The sequence below is a fragment of the Podarcis erhardii genome (assembly GCF_964252035.2).
Source record: "Podarcis erhardii genome assembly, chromosome: 8".
In the NCBI taxonomy this organism is placed as follows: Eukaryota; Metazoa; Chordata; class Lepidosauria; order Squamata; family Lacertidae; genus Podarcis; species Podarcis erhardii.
Genome location: NC_138499.1, coordinates 789,330 through 815,797, shown reverse-complemented (window position 1 = coordinate 815,797; position 26,468 = coordinate 789,330). Strand labels below are relative to the sequence as shown.

At 50.0% G+C, this 26,468-nt stretch overlaps 1 protein-coding gene across 2 annotated transcripts; it reads right to left on the bottom strand.

Annotated features, from left to right (window-relative positions):
* Window positions 1-1,142: 1,142 nt before the first annotated feature.
* Window positions 1,143-23,927, bottom strand: NUGGC (nuclear GTPase, germinal center associated). 2 transcript variants are annotated; one of them, XM_081874109.1, is made up of 20 exons: window positions 23,705-23,927; window positions 21,842-22,054; window positions 21,283-21,489; window positions 15,654-15,835; window positions 15,087-15,204; window positions 14,109-14,198; window positions 13,813-13,932; window positions 11,976-12,198; window positions 11,688-11,821; window positions 11,356-11,541; window positions 10,191-10,342; window positions 8,883-9,042; window positions 8,476-8,584; window positions 7,851-7,984; window positions 7,335-7,446; window positions 6,362-6,549; window positions 4,664-4,791; window positions 4,223-4,322; window positions 3,202-3,250; window positions 1,143-1,498 (listed from the first exon to the last, which is right to left on the bottom strand). In XM_081874109.1, exons 1-20 carry the CDS (start codon window positions 23,792-23,794, stop codon window positions 1,350-1,352), a joined length of 2,844 nt encoding a protein of 947 aa, XP_081730235.1. In that variant the 5' UTR covers window positions 23,795-23,927; the 3' UTR covers window positions 1,143-1,349. The 2 variants fall into 2 exon arrangements, with proteins under 2 accessions (XP_081730235.1, XP_081730236.1); XM_081874110.1 differs by lacking the exon at window positions 4,223-4,322 and having other exon boundaries at window positions 1,399-1,498.
* Window positions 23,928-26,468: the final 2,541 nt, after the last annotated feature.

The window sequence follows — 26,468 nt, the reverse complement described above, 5'->3', positions numbered from 1 at the left end:
AAAACAACAACTCCAATTGTGGGTCCCGCCCCCCCACTGGGCTGCTCAGTTGCTGACCCTCAGTTAACTAGTCAGGGAATTCTTAGAACTTTTTAGAAGCACAAGAAGGCAGAGACAGAAGTGCAGGATGCCAGAAAAATGGCAATGGGGAGCGACGGGAGCCCTGCAAACAGAAAGAGGCTGACAGCTACAAAAGTTAAGGAGCACTTTGTGGTGTAAATATTTCTCAAGAGCACGTGGCTTTGGAAAGAAAGAAACTCTACTCAGCTGCCAGGCAGACAAACCCCTGAAAGGGTCTGTAGGGCAAAGCGGAGAGGAAAAGCAGCGAGAAAGGCCAGCGGGAAATTGAGAGTCCGTAAGGCTTCCTCTGGTCAGAATACCTTCTCTGCAGGCTGCTGTCCACTTCAACTGCAGATATTGGAGAGAGAGAGAGAGAGAGAGAGAGAGAGAGAGAGAGAGAAAGAAAGAAAGAAAGAAAGAAAGAAAGAAAGAAAGAAAGAAAGAAAGAAAGAAAGATTGTTGAAAAACCAACAAGGTAAGTGTGTGGGTCTCCCCCACTGAGACTCCAAAAAGACATGAGGTTCAAATAGGGGAGGTGTTGGTGGGACAGTGACCAGAAGGTTTTGTAGCTGCTTGTAGAGAGCAAAACACAGACCCCCCTGGCAAAGGTGCAAGAGAACCAGGGCTCCTTCCCTGCCCCCCCCCCTTTCGGCCTGTAAGGGCAGCTTCTGAAAAACAGGGCAGGCATGAGAAACCCTGCGCCATCCAAGCAATGAGGATGGAGAGAAAGGGCTCTTTCGCTTCACCCTTTGACCGCAAGGGGGGGGGCAGCTGGGATCAGGGGGGCAACAGCTGCCCCAGGAGCTCCTCCTGCACTACCAACGCAGAGCTGCCCCCGCCGGCTCTGGGCAGCCAGCTTATCCACAAACAGCCCCCCCATCCCAAACACTGATTCCACAAACAAAACTCCAGGCCAACATCATTATTTTGTGTGGAGTGATGGTCAGTCAGTCCAACTTATTTCCCCCAGAAGACGCCACAGAAGCTCCAAATAAAGCAGGGAGGGGCTCTGCAAGATTTATCTGGCAATATCTGCATTGCGGGGGGGGGGGGGGAGAGGTCATGATCCAACTTGGCAGCCATTAACTTGTAGGCCCCACCCCCTGCCCACTCTCGTGTCTGTCTCTGCTTTGCCAACGTAGCTCTCAGGTCCAGGTTGTCAAATGCAGAGAAAGAGCCACACACACACACACAGCCCCCCTGGGGAGGGAAATAATGGGCTTGGCAGCTTTTGCAGGAAACTCCTGCAAGGTCCCTGTGGAACCGGGAGGCTTCCAACGCAAGAGACCTCAGTGGCTCATCCAGGCGGCACCGGCAGGGCAAGGGCCCGGGGTCTCCATCTTCTCAGCCTTCAGCTTCCCACTCGCCTCTTCCTTCTCGGTGCTGCGAGTCGAACGCTTCCCCCAGATTCCCTCTTTGGCCCAGACATGGAGGACACCTGCCGTTTGGAAAAGGAGGAGAAGGAGGCATGAGGCTTCATGGGCACGGCAAAGCGATGGCCTGCAGGCGATTAAAATCCCAGGCAGGGACACAATCCGTCTCCTGGCATCACCTAGACTTCGGAACTCCCTGCCCATTGATATGAAGCAGGCGCTTTCCCTGAATTATTTTCAGTGCCTACTAAAAACATTGTTCCGACAAGCCGGCCCAGATGCTTAGAAAGTTGATGTGAGTTTTTATCTGTTTTTAGTCTTTTGCTTAAATTGGGACGCGGGTGGTGCTGTGGGATAAACCACAGAGCCTCAGGCTTGCCGATCAGAAGGTCAGCGGTTTGAATCCCCACGACGGGGTGAGCTCCCGTTGCTCAGTCCCTGCTCCTGCCAACCTAGCAGTTCAAAAGCATGTCAAAGTGCAAATAGATAAATAGGTACCACTCCGGCGGGAAGGTAAACAGCTTTTCCGTGCGCTGCTCTGGTTCGCCAGAAGTGGCTTAGTCCTGCTGGCCACGACCTGGAAGCTGTATGCCGGCTCCCTTGGCCAGCAAAGCGAGATGAGCGCCGCAACCCCAGAGTCGGCCACGACTGGACCTAATGGTCAGGGGTCTCTTTACCTTTACGCCCTTAAATTATAGTTAAACCTTCTGAGTGATTTATCTTTTTTTTCCCAAATCACTTTAATAATAATAATACATTTTTATTTATACCCCGCCCTTCCTGGTACAGAAATCAGGCTCAGGGTGGCTAACAACAAATTTAAAACATTTAATTGATGCTTCAAAAATCAGCATAAAATACAGAATAAAACATGAATAACAATAAAATCAAAAATCAATTTAGGAGGAAGATCCATCCAATAAACATTAGATGATCCCCAGGGCTAGCTGGCTAAATTAGTCCTATTTGGGCCAGTGAGGAGACCAGGGGAGAATTAGCTGTGGGATCCCAGAGCAGGTAATCTTCATAAAAAGGGGAGGGGGAGGGAAGGAAGGGGAATAAAAGATCAGGCTAAGTTCAAGTTGAAAGCCAGGCGGAATAGCTCTGTCTTACAGGCCCAGCGAAAGGAGGTTAAATCCTGCAGGGCCCTAGTCTCATGGGACAGAGCATTCCACCAGGTGGGAGCCATCACTGAGAAGGCCCTGGCCCTGGTGGAGGATAGTCTGACTTCCTTAGGGCCCGGGACCTCTAAACTATCGTTATTCATGGACCTTAAGGTCCTCTGCAGGGCAGACCAGGAGAGGCGGTCCTGTAAACTTTGACGGGTTTCTTTCCCACCCAGACAAGCTGTGCATAATTTTTATGAAATCAGCACCACCATCTCCCTGGCCCAGGCTCCCCCCCTCCCCTGCTCTGCTCTCCAGCACTAGAATGGACCACTGAGCCAAAACCCAAGAGGGGGCTCCCATCTCCGTCGCCAGGCAGCACACAGGCCCCGTCCTGTCCAAAGGCAGCACTTTTTCCACCCCCATGAAGGCTTCCTCCCCCCCTTAAGAAAACCCCTCTTATAACTACTATTAAGCCCAGAGTCCTCGTTTTGAGTCCATGCCAAGTGTTTGAAGCCGAACAACAGCCCTTGTCTCCTGCAGAACTTCCCTCCCTGGCAAAGGAGCCATTTACAAGCAGAGGTTGGACGGACACCTGTCAGGAACTGCTGGGGGCTGTGCCACCCACTTCACTCCATCCAAGTAATTCTTGTGTGTTTTACCTGCTGAACCAGAGATAGCAAACTGCTCACTTTCCACTTTCACAGGCACCTGGGGGAGGGGCGAAACAAGGGGGAGGGGGGAAGAAGCAGGGGATTTTATTTGCCATTTCTGGTTTTCAAGTCATCTGAAGCCATAAAAATAAAAGGAACTCTGACCATAGCTGTCAACTTTTCCCTTTTCTTGTGAGGAATCCTATTTGGAATAAGGGAATTTCCCTGTAAAAATGGGAAACGTTGACAGCTATGACTCTGACTAGCCTCCCAGAGAATCTTTCTCCATCCAACAAAAAAGGATTTGAGCACAAGAGTCCCCCCCACCCCTGCCCTGCGGTTTCCCCAAACTGGTATTCAGAAGCTTTGCTGCTGCCTTTGACGGGGAAGGAAGGGAAGAGCCATTGTGACTAACGGATCCTCCTCTCCTCCATGAATTTGCCTAATCCTTTTTCAAAGCCATCCAGGTTAGGGGCCATCCTGTGGGAAGGAGTTCCACAGTTGAACTCTGCATCCTTAAAAGGGATCCTGGCCCGCAGGTTCACGGGCTGCAGGAGATGAACAACTACAGTGGTACTTCGGGTTACATACACTTCAGGTTACATACGCTTCAGGTTACGGACTCCTTTAACCCAGAAATATTACCTCGGGTTAAGAACTTTGCTTCAGGATGAGAAGAGAAATCGTGCTCTGGCGGCACAGTGGCAGCGGGAGGCCACATTAGCTAAAGTGGTACCTCAAGTTAAGAACAGTTTCAGGTTAAGAACGGACCTCCGGAACGAATTAAGTACTTAACCCGAGGTACCACTGTACCAGACTTTTAGAAGACATCTGAAGGCAGCCCTGTTTAGGGAAGCTTTTAATGTCTGGTGTATTACAGTATTTTAATATTTTGTTGGAAGCCACCCAGAGTGGCTGGAGAAGCCCAGCCAGATGGGTGGGGTATAAATAATAAATTATTACTATTATTATGACTCCTTCTGAGAAGACGCTTTCAACCGGAGCTCCTGGGTCCCAGGGCAGCACTTACATGGGGCTGAGGGGCTCCGAAGAGAAGGCCCGCCTCCTGCTGCCAGCCCTCCAGGGCAGGGGGGGAGGTCCCCGGCTTGGCTTCCACGGTCCCCCTGTCGCTGGAGAAAGCCAAGTTGGGAAAGAGCTCAATCACCAGCATGAGCCCCCCCCTCCACGTCCAACACAAGGGGGGGCTGCTCCCATTCCGCACCCCCCAGCTCCTCTCTCCTGACTAACATGGATGAATGGCCCAAGAGCAGCCAGGGGCTCTCCTGGCAAGTCCCAGGGCAGACCAGCAACTTGCGTCAAGCACCCTGGATCTGGCCCCTTTCCTTGATGAGGAGGAGTTCCTGCAGCTGGAGTATTTTTAGCTGTGGTTCCAGGACCCTTGAGCTCCCCCCTCCAGCTCTAAAATCTTGTGATTCTGTTGGTCGCCAGGAATTCCTCTAGAGCAGGTTACCTCGGAGAGGGGAGCCCGGCAGGGCCACATCCTGCCCCAGGCGCTGCGGCCTGGCCTTTGTGCTTCTTCTCCAGCCGTGGTTGGAGGAGCTCCCCTGCTCTCTTGGAGCCATACGGGTACAGAGTCACCTGAGGGGGTTGAGGGGCAACAGAAGATATTAAAACAAATTAAGGAGCATACGAAGTTTCTAAACATCTGGGTAGGCTTGTCTAAGTATGAATGTCCTCAGCAGGGGCCAAAAGGAATAGAGTGGTACCCCGGTTTGCAAACTTAATCCGTTCCGGCAGTCCGTTCTTAAACTGAAACCGTTCTTAAATCGACGTGCACTTTCTCTAATGAGGCCTCCCACCGCCCGTGCCCTTCCACCGTTCAGATTCTGTTCTTAGGTAAAGGGACCCCTGACCATTAGGTCCAGTTGCGAATGACTCTGGGGTTGCGGCACTCATCTCGCTTTATTGGCCGAGGGAGCCGGCGTACAGTTTCCAGGTCTTGTGGCCAGCATGACTAAGCCACTTCTGGCAAACCAGAGCAGCGCACGGAAACGCTGTTTACCTTCCCACCGGAGCGGTACCTATCTATCTACTTGCACTTTGACGTGCTTTCAAACTGCCATGTGGGCAGGAGCTGGGACAGAGCAATGGGAGCTCACCCCATCATGGGGATTCAAACTGCCGAGCTTCTGATTGGCAAGCCCAAGGCTCAGTGGTTTGGACCACAGTGTGCTTTAAAATGCTAACATCTGCAAAAGTAACATGCAAAGGCCCATTGTATATGGGGAAATTGCCTTGCAAAGCTGTGCTGACCAGTTGATACTAAAGGTAAAGGGACCCCTGACCATTAGGTCCAGTTGAGGATGACTCTGGGGTTGCGGCGCTCATCTCGCTTTACTGACCGAGGGAGCCGGCGTACAGCTTCCGGGTCATGTGGCCAGCATGACTAAGCTGCTTCTGGTGAACCAGGGCAGCACACGGAAACACCGTTTACCTTCCCGCCAGAGTGGTACCTATTTATCTACTTGCACTTTGACGTGCTTTCAAACTGCTAGGTTGGCAGGAGCAGGGACCGAGCAACGGGAGCTCATCCTGTCGCGGGGATTCGAACCGCCGACCTTCTGATCAGCAAGTCCTACACTCTGTGGTTTAACCCACAGCGCCACCTGCGTTCTGGTCTTAGACCGAGGTAAAGTTCTCAAACCGGGACACTATTTCTGGTTTTGCAGAGTTTGTAAACCAAATTGTTCTTAAACTGGACTGTTCTCAAACTGAGGTACGACTGTATAGTGAGTTACACAGTTATATGTTACTATGTTACAATTAAATATACGTAGAGAAGCGTTTTAAAAAAATAAAATTCTGATTAACCTGCAGCTTTGTTTCCTAAAACAGATCCTGGAGCATCCCTCTGATCAGAACACAAAGAATCAAAATTCAGGTGCGGAAGCAAAATCAGGCAGAGGCAGAGAAGGGGGTGCCTGCTTAGGACTGGAGGCACAGAAGGGGCTCCCCTGGGATTCGTCCCAAGGCTCAAACTACTGAATTTGTACACCCCTTCATCCGCAGATCTCAGAAAAGTTCACAACACAAAAACGCAAGATAAAAAAAGCAAAATACATAATAAAAACCAGGACAAAAGCAAACCAATAACCCCCGTCCCCGCAGAAACACATTTGAAAGGGTATCGGATGTTAATTGGTTTTACCTGGACGGGTGCGAGAGGGACGGCTCCGATCCCGACATCCATGCATGTGGCCAAGGAGCTCGGGGGATCCTGACTTCCCTGCAGGCCCCTCCTCATTTCGTCCTCTCCTTGTGTGGGGCAGGGAAGGATGTAACGGACGCAGGACCACCTACAAATCTTATCAACCTTGGCGCAGATGGTCATTAATTCTGTTGGGGGGGGGAGGAACCCAAAAAGCCCATTAATCTCTCTCTTTAGGCCCCACAAACCCAGACATGACCACCTGAACCCCACACCCCTTTGTTCCCCTGGGTCTTCCACAGCCTCCCCTGGCAAGCAAAGACTTAGGGGCCAAAGAGGTGCTTCCGAACTATGTCCAAGAATCAGCAACCCTCAGATCTTTTTCACACACAGAAGTGGGCCACGTGTGTGGAAGGGGCACAGGAAATGCCCCCCTCACCCCTTGGCAAGATTCCCACCCACAAGCATAAAAAAAAGCAGCCCCCACTTGGCTACCAGATACCGTGGAATCTGTTTTTCCTAACGCTTATTACGTATATAAGGTGGTATGAAACACAGTCCTACTCGGAGTAAACCTGCTGAAGTTAAAAAGCTCCAATGTCTGCATGTAGAGCTGTTTGAGAATGGAAGGGGCTCCCTCAGAAGGTGGGGGGGCTCTCCTTCCTTGAAGGCCTTTAAGCAGAGGTTGGATGCTCACCCCTCATGGACCAATTATCATAGAATCGTAGACTGGGAAGGGACCCAAGATGCCAGCGACACGGCAGGGCATCGTAAGACGCAGCCCAGGTCAAGACGAGTGGCAGAAACCCCACATTAATAGCTGCCCACTTGCGCTTTCCCACAGAACGGTCGGATTCAACGGAAGATGGTCCTGGAAAGAGGAGTTTCTAAAACTTGCCTCCACCCCTGGAGCATCGAGGTTGCATGTTCCTCCAAGGGGAGGGGGGGCCATGGGGGGGACGGACAGCTGTACCTGAGGTTATCTTTGCGTTCTTCTGGACAGGGTTCAGCAGCGGCTCCAGCTGCATTTTCAAGGATGTCTGCAGCTCCTGGGCCAAATCCTGAAACCTCGCTCCGATGTGTTGCTGGAAGGAAACAGTGCCACACTGAGGCAGTTGACCCAAGCAGTGCCCCCTCCCCACTTGCTCCTTCTACCGCCTGCCCCGCTCTGAGCACGGGGGGGGGGGCACCCAGAGCCACCTGTGCACAACACGGGGGCTTTCCTTCCAACAGAGAGACACGGGTGGGGAGATCCTGTGGCCCTGGCAGATAGATCGCAGACTGGATGACCCTCGGGTTCCCTCCCCACTTTACAATTCTATGGTCCTGGACTTCCGGTTTCCTGCTGACTGAGAAGGGAGTGCGGAACCTTTCATCCTATCAGTCCGAGACCCGCAGGGGAAAGAGGGGAGAGCGCCAAGGCAAGGTACCTTCCCCCCAAGACTTCCGCTAAGGTTTCTCTACTCTCTGGAACGGCCCACAAACTCACCTGCAGCAGTTTCAGCCGCTCCTGCAGCAAGTTTGCAGCCGAATCGAAGATGGTGTGTTTCTCCGTACTGATGAAATGCTCCATGCAGTACTTCATCCGCTGGAAGTAGCCGGGGCCCGACATCTGGGTGCAAGCTGGAGGGGAAGCACATGGCACATCAGCACAACGCAGAGCCCTGACACTTGGGACCCCCCAACTCTGCCCCCCAAGACTTCCTTGCTGGACTGGATCCTACCATACTGCAAAACCCTTCCAGCTTCCTCAAAGACTCCCCCCGCCCATCATACTTTGAGCGCTCTCCCCTCCTGGGGTTTCCATAAGGACATAAGAGCCTGCAGGATCAGGCCAGTGGGCCATCTGGTCCAGCACCCTGTTCTTACAGTGACTGCTACAGGAATGCAGGAATCTCGACAGACTGCCTCTGGGTCAGAAAGTTCCATAAGAGCTTAAGAGCAGCCTGCTGGGTCAGGCCAAAGGGGGCTCAATGAGACCCACATCCTATGGGAAACCCACAAGCAAGGTCTGATCTCCCCTCCTGGGGTTTCCAGCTGCCTCCCACCGTGGGGGCAGAGCAAGAGCCATCTTGGCCAGCAGCACCCCCCCCCCCAGCCCTTCTATTCTTCACCTGCATATGCTGGCTCCATGCATTTCCGGATCTCTGGTGTCAGGATGCGGGAAAAGCTCCTCTGCCTTTCAGTGATGTAATCCATCAGACTCAGGGTGAAGTTGAGCAACTGAGGGAAGAGTTCAGGAGTCCGGATGAGCCTTCGATCCACGTGGTCCCTCAAAAACCCACCACTCACCCCATGTGACCCCAATGTGTTTGCAAATCCACTTTAAAAAACAACAGCTATTAAATTTGCACACTGTCCTTCATCTGTAGATCTCAGGGCGATTTGCAGCATAAAAAACACAAATTACAGAATAAAAACAAGAGCGAAACAACAACAGCACACAAACACAACCTAATAACGCCCCCCCTGGACCTCAGGGGCAACCGAGGCAGAGGCCCCCCCCCTTCCCCAGCCTCACCCTCGCTGAAGCCGCCTCCATCTGCTGGCGGCGATAGGTGTGTATTGCAGCTGCGACCCCGCTGTGCTTGCAGAGCTTCTTCCGGAGGTCTTTGAAGAAGCACCTCACCTTGTCCAAGATGGCAGCAGCAAAGCCCTGAATGGACTCTTTCAGCTGACAGCTAGGAGGAAGCACATGCGCAGAAGGGTTGGGAGAAAGCCGGCTGGTCCGGGTCCCCTTGCAAGGGCACAGCACCCACCTCCCCATCCCTGGCCTCCCCAAGTCCCATCCACGCAGCCTTTGGCCCCCAAGACCCTCGCAGGGGTGTCTCTGGCTGCCCCCCCCCCCAGCAGCAGCCACACAGCTCTTCCCTCCAGGGCTGCAACTCAGCCAGCCAGCCCTTCTCTGAGAGTGCCATTGGAGCTGGCCTCAGAACTCTGCGCCCAGACCAGTTGGTCAACTGGGAGGGAAGATTTTGTGCGCAGGAGGAAGAGGAGGAGGAGTGCAGGTCCTCCCCCCATGAATAAGGTTCACCCTCATCCTGCTCTGTTTCATTATTTATTGATATTTAGCCGAATGTTTCATTGACTGCTTCTCTGTTTCTACCAATGTACTTCTTGGCATGCTTCGTTTTTAAATTGTGCCACATGCATTTTCCCTCTTTGATTTATGTTACTGTGTTTTATGTTAACCACTTTGGGAATTCACACAGGAAGCAGTATCTAAATGTCGAGGATGACAGAATGGAGTCGCTCCGAAGGTTGCGGACTCTCCTCCCTGGGAGGAGAGGTCGAATGGCCACATGCCAGGGATTCTTGAGCTGCACTGAAGTGGATGACCCTCGGGGCCCCTGCCAACGCTATGATTCTATGATGGTAAAAAAAGGTAAAGGACCCCTGGGCGGTTAAGTCCAGTCACGGGCGACTATGGGGTTGCAGCGCTCATGTCACCTTCAGGCCAAGGGAGCCGCCGTTTGTCCACAGACAGCTTTCCGGGTCATGTGGCCAGCAGGACTAAACTGCTTCTGGCACAATGGGACACCATGATGGACACCAGAACGCACAGAAATGCCGTTTACCTTCCCGCTGCAACGGTACCTGTTTATCTACTTGCACTGGCATGCTTTCGAACTGCTAGGCTGGCAGGAGCTGGGACAGAGCAACGGGAGCTCACCCCGACACAGGGATTCGAATCGTCAACCTTCCAATCAGCAAGCCCAAGAGGCTCAGTGGTTTAGACCACAGCGCCACCAGCGTCTCTTTTAATACTATGAGGACACCTAGCCTGGCCCCTCGTTCCCACGGCTGCCCTGAGCAAAATGGGACGTACTTGAAGACCTCGTTCCACGTCACAGCCAGGGCCTCCCAGATCGGTTTGGCGAGGTAGCTGTTGAAATCCACCACGCAGTTGAGGGTCGGAGAGGCGTAGAGACCGTGGTGGTTGCAGACGGCCCGGTACGTGGCATGTGGGTAGCCGTTCACCTGCGAAGGGAGGAACAGAGAGCATGGCTTGAAAAGCGGAGCCGGCCAAGGCTGGGTGGGGATGTTCTCCGGGGGCAGAGGCATGGAAGAAAACCCCACAGAATCAGGCGACCAACTCAAGGACACAAATGGAAGCCTTCCCTGGCAGTTGCCAAACCAAGGAGGTGCAGGGTGGGCGCTTCCTTTGCGTGGCTCCCCTTCCCCACCCCCAGTTTGGGCACATGAGACTCTGGGCGCCCTCCCAAGGGGGCTCTAAGCCCCACGGAAAGGAGCAGGTGATGCAAGGAGAGCCTGCAGGATCAGGCCAATGGCCCATCGATCCAGCATCCTGCTCTCCTGGTGGCTGAACTGTGGGACACCAGTGAGCAGGATCTGAGCCCAAGAGCCCTGCAGTTTCCACCAACCGATATTCAGAGGGGTCGCTGCCTCCCACGCCTAGCAGTGCTGCAAGGGGGACTCCCTTTTATCTCTCCCGAATCTCCCAACATTCAGCGTCACGAGATGCCCACTCATTCCAGCCACTGTTAAAAGGATCCTGGTGGATCGTGCCCTTTGCAAAGCGGGCTGGCTTTTGTATATTATTCTTTAGAAGAGGATCTGTATCCCACTATATCATAGAAATGGAGGAATTTAGCCAGCAGTGGAGGCCAGGGTTCTGACTTCCCTCCTGCCTTGTTTCTACCAGCCTTTCCCAGCCTGGCGCCCCAAGATACTTTGGACTCCCCTAACAGCTGGACCTAATGGTCAGGGGTCCCTTTACCTTTAAGTCGGTGGTGGGTGGGGTGGGTGGGCATTTAAAGCATTGATGGGGGGGGGCAGAGTGCTGCGCATCAACATCATATTTAAGTACAAACGAACACACAATAAATGTGGCTGCTGCTGTCTCAAGACCTGGGACTTGCTATTTAAAAAGGGCTTCATCTTTTAAAACGCCGGCCAACACCAGCTTGGTTCTCCCCCCCCCAAACGCATTTTCTGTGGCACACAAGGCTTTCAGGAGGAGAGGAGCTTACAGGGCAGCCCCAGCTCCTGACGACGTCCTGGCACAGCTCCTTGGCCCTGCTGGTGCCCTTGGCCAGGCTGGCGAAGAGGCGGCCTTCCAAGCAGTGCCGGGTGTCGCGGAGGCTGCAGTCAATGGCCTCCTGGAGGAGGTTGGGAAGCTGCTGCAGAGAATGCCTCACACTCTCCTGGATGTCGGTCTGGGAAGGAATAATAAGAATAAAATTTTATTTATATCCCGCCCTCCCCAGCCGAAGCCGGGCTCAGAGCAACAACAGTAACAACAAACAGTAAAAGGAACAGAGTTTACATAAAGCCCGTTCCCAAGCCTCTGGCCCCTGCTCACCTCTGCCCTCTGGCTGGTCAGGTAATTCACTATTTGGCTGAGGACCCGAGCCAAGTCCCGGATGAGCTTCTGTGCCGCCTCCATGCTGTGCTTCAAGGCTGTGCGCATGGCAAACGCCTTCAAGGCCGGTATTTCTGGATAAAAGGAAAACAGGGAATAAACGCACAGCAGGCGCGCCTTCCTTCACCTTCCGGAAGAAGTGCCCTGCGTGTCAACAAGAGGATGGGGTCCACCCACCGCAAACGGCCGCTGGTTTGTGCATCTGGCTTGCAGAGGGAAGAAGAGTACCTGTGTCCTGGGGGTCGTGGAAAACTTGGGGCTGGCCGTCTCTGATCAGCTTCCCGCAGAGCTTGAGATATTCTGTAGAACTGACTGTGAAGACCTGAAGCTTGCCGCAAAGGGATTCAACTTCCTCAGCGTTGCCAGAGTCCAACCTGGTGGCATCTCCTTCCTCCAGGTCTTCATCACCATCCTCCTCGCTCTCAGGAGATGCTGCTTTCCTGGCCATGTCCTACAAGAGGAAGCTCTACCGTTATTAGAAGGTCGTTATATAAAGCCTGGGAAAGACATCGAAGATGGTTAGAGCCCAAAGCACCATGGTGGGTATCACCATGAGAGGTATTATCTGTGAAAAAGAAAAAATATGAAAGGCAAATGGGCCACATATCAAGCAATTAGTAAAAGAAGATCAAGGCCAATTAAGGTCAAGACCATATGAAGAACTTAGCCAATATTGTAATACATGGCTACAATATTACCAAATCGATCACCTATTCAAGCAGGATTAAGATTACCAGTATCTGAAGAAGTGTGCATGCACACGAAAGCTCATACCTAGAACTAACTCAGTTGGTCTTTAAGGTGCTACTGGAAGGAATTTTTTTATTTTGTTTTGACCATGGCAGACCAACACGGCTACCTATCTGTAACTAAGATTACCAGATTTGGCAAAGAAGAATCAAAATTACAAACAGAGTTATTAAAAAATCCTAAGAAGATATTATCTAAAATGTATAATCTATTATTAGAATGGGAATTAAAAGATGAAGAGGTGAAGGAAGTTAAGATTAAGTGGGCCAGAGATATAGGCCACACGATTCGATTAGACCAATGGGAGAAATTATGGAAACATGTTATCAAATTCACAGCCTGCGTCACAATTAGAGAATATATAATGAAAATGATATACCAATGGTATTTAACCCCAGTTAAACTGGTGAATATTTATAAATCAAAATCTAATTTGTGCTGGAGATGCAAAACAGAGAAAGGAACAACGTATCATATGTGGTGGGAGTGTATGTGTATCAAACAATTTTGGAGTGACATTCAAGAGGAACTTTAAAAAATGCTTAAAATATCATGTAATGAAAAAACAGAGGTGTTCCTTTTGGGAATTATATCCACTGACATTCCTGCCACTAGGAAACAAGTTTTCTTATATGCAACCGCTGTGGCCAAAATAATTATAGCAAAAAATTGGAAGGGAGAAAAAAGCCCCTCAATAAGAGAATGGCAAATAAGATTTTGTGAATACATAGAATTTGCAAGACTTACAGTAGTGGTAAGAGGCCAATCAGACCAAAAACAGAGAGGAGTGGACTAGCGTGAAGGAATACATTAAAAAACATTCTGGTATTAATACAGTCATACCTTGAGTTACAGACGCTTCAGATTGTGTTTTTTCGGGTTATGGACCAGCCAAAACCCGGAAGTACCAGAATGGGTTACTTCCAGGTTTTGGGGGTTGCATATGTGCAGAAGCACTAAATCATGCTTTGTGTAGAAGCACCGAATCGCAACCTGCGCGTGTGTAGATGCGCCACTGTGGGTTGCGAACGTCAGAAAGTCCTTCCTAATGTTTAGTAGGAACCTCCTTCCTTTCCATTAGTTTGGGTCCTACTCTTCTGGAGCAGAATATTGCTCTGGCTGCCATGTGGCAGCCCTGAACCCTGCAGGCATAGGAGGACGGCCCCCATCATCTCAACTGTGTTTCATGAGTGTTTGGGGCAGCAGGTTCTCCCCCCGGCTAATGCCCCTGTGGACCTGCTGCCAAGGCTGCCTCACCAGGCAAGGCAAATGCCAGCATGCCAGCGCCTCCCTCACCCTAGCGGCTCAGTCCTACCTCCAGGCTGGCGCTGAACTCCAACTGAATCTGCTGCTTGGAATACTTATTCCGGGCCCGGACGCAGATCAGGCTAATCTCGCGGAGCTTCGCCTCCTTCTGCCTCTGCAAGGCACTGATCTAGACAGGAAAGAGGCAACAAGGGAGAAACTGAGGCACAAGCAAAACCAGACACAGCCACGAGAAGGTTGTTGGGGGGGGGGGACCAGAAGGGCTTTTCCAAGCAAGGGGGAAACAAGGAGGACAAAAAGCAGCCGTGCCTGGGCTTGGAGGTGGCAGAGAGATACAAGACTCACTCTGAACTCCTTTTCCAGAAGGTCGTGACGTCTTTGGAGCCAGGCTGAGTCGGAGGCATCGCATCCTGGTCTCTCCCACGGTGACGGCTGCTACTCAAAAACACACAGAGCGTTATCACCTGTGGCTTGTGATAGCAAGAGGGCAAAAAGCAGCCACTGCCCCAAAGGCCTGGCTAGAGTTTATCCTAGAGAAACTGGGTTTCTTCCTGCCTCTGAGCCCATCTCTGGGGCTAAGCCGGAGCTTTGTTGCCATACAGCTTTACCCAGGGTTGCAGGAATATCCAGCCTAGCGGGGAGCAAAGATTAACACCAGGAACAAAGAGAGAATAAAGATCTGTATCATGATCCCCTGCCCCAGGGATCCTGCTGCCTCCCCTTGCCTCATGGGTGGTCCAGCCCTGGCAGGAATCAAACACACACAATTCACACAGGTGGAAGAATTCTGCTTTGCTCGGTGCCAAATTTAAATTCTGAGTTGTTCTTTTTAAAATACAAAATTGAGATGGCCCTGGAGAAGAAGATGCTCCCTCGACTCAGATGGGCCTTGCGAGACATCAGTAGCATCTCCCGCTCTCGGGCTGCTCATCTCGCAAGCCTTCAAAGCAGGCTCTGTCGAGAGGCGTGCAGAGTTTGGGCACAGCTCTCCCAACACAGAAGGGGCTGTCTTTCAAGAGGGGCAAGCAAGGCTGGTCTCCTGGGCCCAGATTCACCCCTCCAAGAGACAGCCAGAAGGCCACCCTGCGAGGCCCTGGGAATAAGGGTCTCTTCCCCCTCCCCAGCACCAGGAGGCACAGGCCCCCCGACTCAAGGGAGGGTGAATCACAGGGAGCTTTGCTCAGGACCCTCAGCATCTTCCAACTCTGCAGGTCTGTGAATCTCTCGCTGCAGCTGGTTCAGCAGGGGAGCAAAGAAGGTTTCTGAAATGCCACATCCAGCTGGGCCAGGGAGAAACTGCTTTGATGGGTGGTTTTTACAAACCTCTTGCTGCAAAGATGCATAGAGCCTTTCCTTCTCCCTCTCGGCTTGCATTTTCTGATTATCCAGCTCTCTCACTTCATCTTCGATGGGCTGAATCTCGCTTCTCAGGTCCAGGTTCCTGCAAGATTCGGGCGACTGAGCGCTTTCATGGGGAGCCCAGTCTCCTCTCACAAGAGAGTCCACTTTAACCACTAGCTTTCCAGCAGCGCTGATGGGATGACAGAATCCTAGGCCACCCAACAGCTCAATGTCCTCCACTTGCTTTAGACTACAACTCCCATGATCCCTGGCAGCTGGCAAGGCTGGCTGTGGCTGACGGGCCTTGCAGTCCAAAACACCTGGGAGGGCTGCTGTCTCAGAGCATCCTCTGCCCCACTGGCCGTTAAGCAGCCAGTCAAACCTGCCCCCCCCCACGGTCCAAGCACAATGCCCAGGCAGCCTGGGATCTTTAAATCATCAACACAGCAGCTCACAATGGCCAAGCAAGAGCATTCCGTGATTTGGGGATGCCGATTTAAGGTGCCTCTCTCTACCCATCCACAACAGAGGAGCATAAACCGAGGTTACCTGACTATATCTGTAATGTTGAAGCTGTCCGACTTGGTGCAGACAAAAGCCAGGCTGCCGTACAGGCCGTCCATCAGCAGCTGCCTACGCACACTTGCACTCAGGGTCTCCTTTGCCGTCTTGTCGTCCACGGCTCGGGTGATGCTGGCAACCACCCACACGGCGCGGCAGTTCTTCAGGTACTGCAGGGGAGGAAGGAAGCGTCTGCTAAACCAAGGCGGCTCTGCCTATTGATGATATTGCAGTGTCCCGTGCACAGCGGAATGATGAGAAGTACGTGGACATACTCTAAGTTGCTTTATTTACATTTCAAAGCTGGTAGGTTACAGAAAAACATCTTGCCTCTGCCGGAGCAGAGACAGCATCCTCTCTCCTCTAAAGCACGGAGAGAAACAACACACTGAACTGCAAAGAACAGTGAAAAACAGGAAACCAGTGTACGTCACATCCAGTCTCCCTTTCCCGTGGGAAAACTCCAACAGCAATTGACTGTGGAATGTAAACATTGTCTTGTGACAAGCATTTCGCTGCACAGTGAAGAGAGCAGAAACCAACATCCTCCCCCTTTCTGTGAACATCACTGGGCAGCGTGTTCGTACAATATCACTACAAACCCAACTTCTGCACAAAGGTACAGTGTTGATCCCTTGATACAATCTTGGACAATACATCAGCAGGAATTTCATTACCTGGCATATAGGACACCGTTACGAGTCCCTTCTGAATACATTCCCTAGCATGTTGCAGCTTCAATTGCAAGTGCTTAGTGCTTTGCTTACAACCTTCAGAATTCAGCAAAGCCAAACATGCTTTGTTGTCCTGGTAAACCTGGATTGGACATTTGACAGGAATTTTCATGTCTTTGCACAATTGTAACAACCATTCACAATCTTTAAGTGAATAAGACAGTGCATTCAGTTCAGCTTCACAAGTACTTAAGCTAACTGTTGTTTGCTTCTTGCATGACCAATCAAATAGACCCTGATTGTACATATAGCAAACTCCAGACGTACTTTTCCTGTCTGTAGTGTCACTTCCAAAACTTGCATCTGCAAATATTTCAAGACCACCAGACTTCTGATTGTTAAATCTCAGTCTGTAATGCATAGTGCCTTTCAAATACCGCACTATGCGTTTCAGAGCTTTCCAATCCTTAACAGTAGGATTGTTGACTTGTCTGCTTAGCAAATTACAGCTAACAGCAATGTCTGGTCTTGAACATCTGGCAATGAAGTTTAGCTTGCCTAGCACACTTCTGTACACTGTAGTGTCAGAAAATGCTTCTTCAGTGTCATCTACCTGATAACCTGTTATCATCGGTGTGTCTACAGGGTCAGCATCCATCAGGTTTAGTTTGCTTAACACATCAGCAATTTTCCGTGACTGGTGTACTAGAATGTTACCATCTTGATCTCTCTCTATTTCCAGAGATAGGTAGTTGTTTACCTCACCAAGATCTTTCATGTCAAAGTGCTCTTTCAGTTGAGCTACGGCATTATTGTACATTGTGACATCCTTCCAAAAGAATAAAAGATCATCAACATAAAACAAACAATACAGTTTCTTTTGCCCCTCCTCTTTGACAAATACACATGGATCAGCTTTCCCTTGCTTAAAACCTAGAGAAAACAATACTTCAGTGAGTTTTGTGTGCCAACATTGTGCACTTTGTTTGAGACCATAAAGGGACTTCTTCAGAGCACAAACAAATCCCTGTTTTACCTGTACGCCATCAGGTGGAAGCATATAAAGTGATTCATCTAGAGATCCGTACAGAAAAGCTGTATTTACATCATGGTGACTAATGTGTAGATTTTCCTCTGCAGCTAGCTTGAGCATAAGCCTAATGCTCTCATACCTCACTGTGGGTGAGTAGGTCTCGTGATAGTCTTCACCTGGTACCTGTGCAAAACCTCTGGCTACCAATCTGGCTTTGTGTCTGACTATCTTGCCATTTTGATCAGTCTTCGCTTTGAAGACCCATTTGCTTCCAAGCTATTTCATTCATGGAACTACTGGAACTAGGTCCCATGTTTTGTTCCTTTCCAAGGAATCAATCCCAGCCTTCATGGCATTTAACCATGGCTCAGCTTCCTTTGAATCCAAATCCTGGATTTCTTGGAAACTTGAAGGTTCAAATACCTTCTTGGAGCTTTTAACAGCTGTTACTGCTATCTTAGCAAACTCATCAGCAAATCTCTTTGGAGGTCTGCCTTTTGTGGCTCTTTGTGACCTGCGAATTAGCCGTAGGTCTTCAACATTCTCCTCTTCCTTCTTAGGAGAAAAGTGGCCTATTGTGAACAATGGTTCCTCCAATTCTTGATCAGAGCTTTCAGAGGGTCGCATAGAGGCTTTCGCACTCTTGAAATCCTCTGAATCACCCGATTCAGTTTCAGACTCAGAATCAGAACCTTCATCAGTGGATGTGGGTTGTTGTGGTTGCTTTTGACTATCCTCAGTCTCATCACTGTCATCAGGATAACATTGGAAAATTCCCACATTCTCCCCCCACTTTGCATTGTACTCAACACTTCTTGTGAGTTTAATTGTCTTAGAGCCAGTCATCATTATTCTGTAAGACCCTTTCTGATAACCTAGAAAGATACCATGCAATCCACGCTTGTCTAACTTGGAGTTTTGTGGTGAGTGAACCCACATGTCAGAACCAAAATTTTTCATGTGTTTGATGTATGGCTTCTTGCCAAACATCTTCTCATAGGGGGTACAACCAATCGCTGAAGATAACCTGCGATTATAACTGTAAACAAAACACGAGAGAGATTCGGCCCAATAACTCTCTGGAAGATTTGCATCATGCAGCAAGGTTTTTAACCCTTGAAGCAAAGTCTGGTTGGCTCGCTCCGCAAGACCATTCTGCCATGGCGAGCGAGGACTAGACAAATCGTGTTGAATTCCTTTCTCAGACAGAAAAGCTTCAAACTGCTGAGAAGTGAATTCTCCCCCGCGATCACTGAAAAGAGTCTTTACCTTCTTACCATGCACATTTTCCAACCAAGCACAGAATTCCTTGAACCTAGGAAAAGCCTCTGATTTCTGCTTGAGATTGTACACATAAATATACCTGGAAAATGCATCAATGAGAACCATGAAGTACCTGTTTCCACCCAAAGAGGGCGCTAGTGGTCCAACCAAATCAGCATGAACAATTTGGTATGGTTCTGTAGCTTGCCTACTAGACACCTTACCTTTCGCAGCCATTTTCACCTTGTTTGCTGCGCATGCCTTGCACTTCATGTGGTACCTGCAGGGTTTAATAGTCATACCTTCAACCAAGGCAGGCATTTTAGATACTGCCTCAAAATTCAAATGACCAAATTTTCGATGAAAATCATGAATACATTCTGCATGCAAACTTTTGTTAGAACCTGCAATGCAACAAGTGTCATCCTGCACAACATCATCAAAATACAAAACATATAAACGATCAACATATTCAGCATACAATACATAATCATTTCTCTTTGTGATGATGCACCTTTTGTTCTTAAAGGAAACGTCAATTTTCCGCTCATTCAGCTGTCCAACGCTGAGCAGATTATGTTTGGCATCCGGCACATAAAGCACATTCTGTATCGATAAGTCCAAACTGTGAAGAACAACAGTTCCGTAGCCTTTACTGGGGATTGTGTGGTCATCCGCCTGGTGAATCGCACCTTCCTGCGGTGTAAAAGACACGAACAGTCGCTTATCGTTGCACATGTGGTGGGTCGCAGCCGAATCAACAACGAAGAAAGATCTAGACGTCTTCTGGACCTCTGCAACTTTTGGAGTGAAGCGTGAGACCATTGCCTTGGGCTGCGTTGTCCTGGACACTGGACCTTTGCCTTTGCCTCGGCCTCTTCCACGCGATGAGCTTCCACTGCGCTGCTCTGTCTTGGTCCTGGGATATTTGCATTCCCTCTTCATATGGCCTAGACGTCCACACGAGTAGCATTTCACTGCCTTCAAAGCTTTGGCGCCATCTGGTGGTTCCACTGCACTATGGGATGACGTCTGTGAAGTCTCCCCCTTGCCCATGCAGCTATCACCCTGGCGGTCTGCTTTATTCTGAATCATGGCAGTATCACAGGCTACTGTGAGTTGAGCATTCGGCTGATCAGTGGTAATAGATTCCCCACTTGCTTCAGCCAGCCTTCTGCAGCTAGCCATCATGACTCTGGCATTAGCCTTCTGCGTCATCTCTGCTGCTTTAAATCAAGCTGCTTCACTGCTGCTTCAAAACCTCATTCCAAAGGCAAGTTCAAAAGTGCTTTGTCTCTGCTGCCTTAAATCATGCTGCGTCACTATTTTCTGCAGCTGCTTTAGTCCAAAAGCACTTTTAAAAGTTACTTTCGATTTCCCCAGCATAGGAACCTGATCCTTTGAGCCTTTGCCTATGCCCGGCAAACGGCTTTAAAAGTTCAAAGTCCAGCCATAAAGCCATTAAGTAGAAGCTGGCAGGCTGCCCGGAGCAGTAGCACATACCTCATCAATCATCTTGACGCGCAGAGATATCGTCCGATCCGTCCCTCTGCCTTCCGATTCTTTGCTCCTTTGCCAGGAGCCCGATTCGACTTCTGGAGTCCATCCGTCAGATTGATCGCGTTTTTCTGGGCCCAGGACCAAATATTGTTGATATTGCAGTGTCCCGTGCACAGCGGAATGATGAGAAGTACGTGCACATACTCTAAGTTGCTTTATTTACATTTCAAAGCTGGTAGGTTACAGAAAAACATCTTGCCTCTGCCGGAGCAGAGACAGCATCCTCTCTCCTCTAAAGCACGGAGAGAAACAACACACTGAACTGCAAAGAACAGTGAAAAACAGGAAACCAGTGTACGTCACATCCAGTCTCCCTTTCCCGTGGGAAAACTCCAACAGCAATTGACTGTGGAATGTAAACATTGTCTTGTGACAAGCATTTCGCTGCACAGTGAAGAGAGCAGAAACCAACACTGCCGATACGCGGCAGACCCGCAACCTGGCGGTTTGAGCAAAAGCAACACTACGCAACCGGGATCATGCCAGGGAGAAACGCTCGGGGGTCCAGCAGAGCAAAGATGTTGGCTACAGAAGACGTGCTGGGGAGACCACACATTACAAGGAACGCAAAAGTAACTTTTGCTAGGTTTTAATAACAAAAACAAAATCTCCTTTTACAATACAGTGGTACCTCGGGTTACATACGCTTCAGGTTACAGACTCCGCTAACCCAGAAATAGTACCTTGGGTTAAGAACTTTGTTTCAGGATGAGAACAGAAATCACATGGCAGCAGTGAGAGGCCCCATTAGCTAAAGTGGTGCTTCAGGTTAAGAACAGTTTCAGGTTAAGAACGGGCCTCCAGAACGAATTAAGTACTTAACCCGAGGTACCACTGTATATCAATAAGCACACACCCATCCACCAGGGTACTGAGAGAGCCAGGTGCTGCTCTTTATATACTATACCTAACAGCTTAATTAACATAACTTAACAGCACCTGCTATACTGCTTCACAGCTGTAAAACTAGGTCACATTATTTGCTCTGGCCCTCAAAGAAATACACATCTTGTGGAACCTTAAAGTTTAAAGAGACCATTCAACAAACGCTTGTCCAACCCACAAACACACAGAGCCAGTTCCCCACCTCTTTGGCCACGCTGTCTCTGGCCGCGTTGGCGTCTCGGACGCCGGGCAAATCCACCAGCACAGCCCCCGTCCTCAACACTTCAGCCTTGGCGAGACGGATCCGAACGCATTTCACAATGGGCCAAAACTCCCCGCCTTTCATCTCTCGCAAATTGTCAGTTCGGGAATCAATGAACCTCTCGATGGCGGCGCGGAACTCTGTCGCCTGAAAGGGAAGCAGGGAGGTCAGAATCCGAAACCTGCCATTTCAAGATATGACTGGAACAAGTCAAAAAGCTGGAAGGGACCCCAAGAGTCATTATTATTAATAATAATAATAATAATAATAATAATAATAATATTAATAATAATAATAGTTTATTATTTATACCCTGCCCATCTGGCTGAGTTTCCCCAGCCACTCTGGCCCAACCCCCTGCGATGCAGGATACGCCCCTAGCCCTTCAACTGGAGGGCCCGGTTTCCTTGATACGAAGCCAGTCTTCTCTGCTTACACTGACGCAACAAAGCCGATTTCAGGAGTTTCAAAGGTACATGCCAATAAACGCTTCACTTGCCGTCTCAGCGCAGACGTGTTTCACTGTCCCCAGGTGCTGCGTCACCTCCTGCATCTCCTCCAGCTTCTCCAGCTCATCAACTCTCCCGTAGACGGCCTTCACGCGGCTGTAGGCGGCCCCAGCCTCCGTCTTGCGATCCGGGCAGCGCCTCTTCAGGTGGCCAAACTTGTCCTTCATGTCTTCAAGGAGAGCCTTCAGCTCCTTCTCCCACTCCTGCAGGAGGGAAAAACACCATGGAGAACGGAAGAGAGAAATAAATAATAATAATAATAATAATAATAATAATAATAATAATAATAGTTTTATTTATATCCCGCCCTCCCCAGCCAAAGCCGGACTCAGAGTGGCTAACAACAGTAAGATATTTCCAGTAAAATTACTCAAAAAGCAACTCCCATCATCCCCAATCAGCACAAAGGAGCTGGGAGCTGGGAGTCCAGTCTGGAGGGCACCAGGTTGGCAAAGGCTGCTTTTAAATAGAATCACAGAACCCTAGAGGTGGAAGGGACCCCACAGCGTCATCTAGTCCAACCCCTGCAATGCAGGAATCCCAGCGGGAGAGTCCCTGGCAAACAGCCCCCCTCCAAGGAAGGAGAGTCCACCATCTCCTGAGGGAGACCCTTCCACTGTCAAGCAACTCTTACGGTCAGAAAGCCTTTTCTGGTGTTTACAGGGAATCCCCTTTCTTGTAACTTGAATCCACTGGTCGGAGTCCTATCTTTCAGAGCAGGAGTAAACCAGCTTGTTGCCTCTTCCATGGGACAGCCCTTCAGATATTGGAAGGTGGCTCTCCTTTCTCCTCTCAGTCTCCTCTTCTCCAGGCTAAACAAACCAAGCTCCTTCAACCATTCCTCATAAGACTTGGTTTCCAGACCCCTGATCATCTTCTGCACACCTTACAGCTTGTCAATACATATATTTGTTTAATGGCATTATGATTGAAATAAAAAAAATTAAGGTAATATATGTATATGTGTGTGTATATATACACACAAAAAACCCCACACACAATAAATGTTCATAACTGCATATATAAACCACACGACTGAAACCCCACAGAAAAAGTCCTGAAACCATTTTGTCCCTCCCAAATTGACCGCAAACATTTCTCTGCAAGGTTGAAGGAAAATGGAAAAACCTCCCCATTGTCTTTTCGTTCACAAATCCTGTCTTAAGGGTATGTCTGTGTATGAATAGGATGAGCCTGTGACCTGGCTCAGGAACTAAGTATTTGTCATTACAAAAGACTGGCCAGGCTCCCCAGATAATCCAGTCAAGGTAACTTGCCAGACAGGAGATGGCCCTTGTGGTCTCTTCCAACTCTATGATTCTATGAGATAAACAATGCACTCAGATTTCTGTTGTAGACCACCCTTTCTGTGATGTAGGTATGATGTTTGGGGGGGTTGTCTTGAGCACCAGGGAAGGCAATTTAAAATGTCTATATAGGGGTGGGCACACCTGGGTTCTGTGTCCTCCTCCTTTCCTGCGTGTGGGGAGTGAGGACCCTTGTTGCAACAGATCAAGAAAGATCAGGCTTACTAGCTGCTTTGCTTCTCAATATTCTCTGGTTGGCCTCTGTTATTTTCTCCGACCGATAGAGAACCTACAAAGGACTCTATAAGGGCTCTTGCGTTCCCCATAAGGGAATGAGGGCAGATTTGTGTTTATTACATGATACTGAGGCAGTTTTATTTACAATTCCTTCTAGAACGCCCCCGGGGTGCTTTGTTCCCCTCCGCTCCCCACTAGCCCCTTCCAGGTTGTCTTAGTCTCCGGTGCCCCCACGGACCCCAACTCAGGAGACCAGCCCCCGCAGAAGAGAGCTGGGGGGGGGACCTGCCCCCCGGCCGCCCAACCTACCTCTCGGGAGAGAAACTCCACATCCGCCTCGTAGGGGCTGCTCCCCTCTGCCCGGGAGACCTCCACCACCACGGCGGTGCAGGCTCTCATGGCCGAGGTGGGCAGCACGGCCTCCTCGTCCAGAAGGGCGTTCAGCAGGCAGCTCTTCCCTGCCCGTGTTGCCCACCACCGCGATGTGGGTCTGAGGCATCTGAGTGGCCTTCTGGAGAGACTCAACCTGCTCTCTTCATGGGAGGAAGAAAACAAAGAATCAGCAACCAGCAGCTCCACTCTAATACACACACAGTTTAAATTCCATCGACGCTTGATTTCCTTTTTAAACAGTTATCTTTGCGGGTGTAATGTGGAAAATGGGTGAACCCGTGTCTTGAGCAGCCCAACCGGCCTCATTCCTGGAACTATTGGCACCAGGTCCCCCATTTGGTTCCTATTCAAGGAATCCATTTCAGCCTTCATGGCATTAAGCCATGGTCCAGCATCTTTGGAGGTTAATTCCTGCACCTCTTTGAGGCTTGATGGTTCCCACGCCTTCTCTGAGCTACCAAGAACAGCCGTTGCCGTCTTAGCAAACTCATCAGCAAATCTCTTTGGAGGTTTGCCTTTTGTGGCCCTTTCAGATCTGCATACCAGAGGCAAGGCTTCTGCACTCATCTCCTCTTTCTTAGGAGAAAAGTGGCCAGTGGTGAACAGTGGTTCTTCCAGTTCAGTGTCAGACGCATCAGGTGCTCTGACTGAGGCCTTTGCGCTCGTCTGCTGGGTCATCGTTGTCACTGACAACAGCAGCAGCGCCGCCCACGGAGCTGGAATCCGAACTCTGATCATCACCCTCAGCTTCCTCATCATCCTCATCCTCTGAGCGACTCTGGGAAATTCCCACATTTTCCTCCTACTAATGTCTGGGTTAGTTCAGGGTTCTGACGCCAGCTGCCCTGGGCGGCCAAGAAGCAGTCCAAGGCCAAAGGGCCTAAGCAGGACTCCTCCTCTAAGAAACTGGTATTAAGCCAAGGCTGCCTTCAGCAGCCCTGGCAAGAGGGAGAGGAATTTGCTCAGAAGAGGAGATGAAGGGGACATGCTGTTTGGTTCAGAAGAGCATGGAGAGCTAAGGAGCTAGTGGATCTCTCTTGTGTCTCTACAAGGTTTACTTCTAAGACCAGAAAAACAGTAGATTAGTTCATGATCTCTTAAAAGTTTATGTGGCTAGGGTGTTTGTGCTTGTGCCATGAGACGATAAACACTTTATACTCTGAACTGAACCTAGTGGGGAAGGAGTTTTTTTAACCAGGAACTCTGGAAAAGGCTGACTCCTGGGAAGCAAGAAGACTCGTGTTCTGCTGGAGCTGTGCAAACTCTGCTGATCACATCTAAGCCACTCCTCACCTGCTGGGCTCTCTCTCTCTCTTTCCCACACAAGATTTACCATCATTTAGTAGGAAGTCAGGTTGCTGAAAGCATTGGAGCCAAAGCTGATCCATTTAATTAGAGAAAAACTATTGCTGACCCCTTTTGGACTTTTTGTGTGGAAAGTAAAATGAACTCATGATATTTAGGTTTGAAAACTGGAAAAATACTGGTTTATAGAAGGTAGAATAAATAAAAAATTGTCCAGTAGCACCTTGGAGACCAACTAAGTTTGTGCTGGGTAAGAGCTTTCGTGTGCATGCACACTTCTTCAGATATCTGAATTATTTTTTTCCAACTGCGTCACACCAACACGGCTACCTACCTGAATCTAGAAGGTAGAATAGTTAGACGGTATCATGGAGCAAATGTTTTGATTTTTTTTTTTTATGTAACTGGCAGACAGAGAACGAGACGCCCTTTTTCTTTTCCTTTCTTCTTCTCTCCCCCCATACATCCTTCTCTCTCTCATTTTCTTGTTTGTATACAGATTTTTTTAATCTTGTATCATAAAAAGCTGTAATAAAAATTTACAACTAAAAGAAAGTGGGAACCTTTTACCTCCACTTCTCCATATGCAGCCGGTCTATCCCTTCCAGGGACTCCAGGGACTGCAAGATCTCTCCGAGGACAGACTGGCACTCCTGCAACTGAAACTCCACGTCTTGCTCGCAGGATGCCCAGTCTTTCAGGGCATCACTCTGTGCTCCAGCAGCGTAAGGCCAGCGGTCGCTCTGTGACTGGGTACCAGAAGCCCCAGGACGGCCGCTCGACTTGGAGGAAGAGCCTGCGTCTTCAGAGCCCGGAGGGGAAGGGCAGGGCACAGACTCATCGTCGGAGCCCCCCTGCTCCTCATCCAACTGCCCCGTCACCTCAGCCTCCCGAGGTGCAGAAGGCCCAGCACCGTCTCCTGACACGGAGGAGTCTCTTTCGGAGCCCGGAGAAGGAGGACAGGCCACAGATTCATCGTCTGAGCACACGCGCTCCGTATCCAGCTGCGAGCTCAACTCAGTATCTTCTAGCCAACAAGGAAGGAACAATCGGTCTCTGTTTCCAAAGTCTCCAGAGCTTGGGAAACTCTCTGGCTGCCTGTTTGCTGAGGGTTCGGGTTTATGCAGGACTGTGATGACTGGGGAGCAAGCCGTGGGGTACGCTGTGTCGCAGCTGGGGCCGTCCTGCCTTTCTCCAGGACCACACGGGTCCTTTTCTTCCTTGAAGCGCTGAGAAACCCAAGGCGCACCTGCCAAGAAACCCAGAGCGGAGGCGCCATCTTTCTGTTTTGAGGGGCTGCAAGCAGGCACCTGATCGCCAGACACACCTGTGACCAGCAAGGGGTTCCCTGGAGCTTCTTGCGGAGGGCTGCTGG

What these genes read in the sequence shown, in the direction of transcription:
- NUGGC (XM_081874109.1), bottom strand. Translation starts at nt 23,794, where the DNA reads ATGAGAGCCTGCACCGCCGTGGTGGTGGAGGTCTCCCGGGCAGAGGGG. An exon ending in TGGAGTTTCTCTCCCGAGAG is followed by an intron (nt 22,055 to 23,704) that starts GTAGGTTGGGCG and finishes TCCCTCCTGCAG; the next exon opens with GAGTGGGAGAAGGAGCTGAA. An exon ending in TGGAGGCGGCTTCAGCGAGG is followed by an intron (nt 8,585 to 8,882) that starts GTGAGGCTGGGG and finishes CTCTTCCCTCAG; the next exon opens with TTGCTCAACTTCACCCTGAG.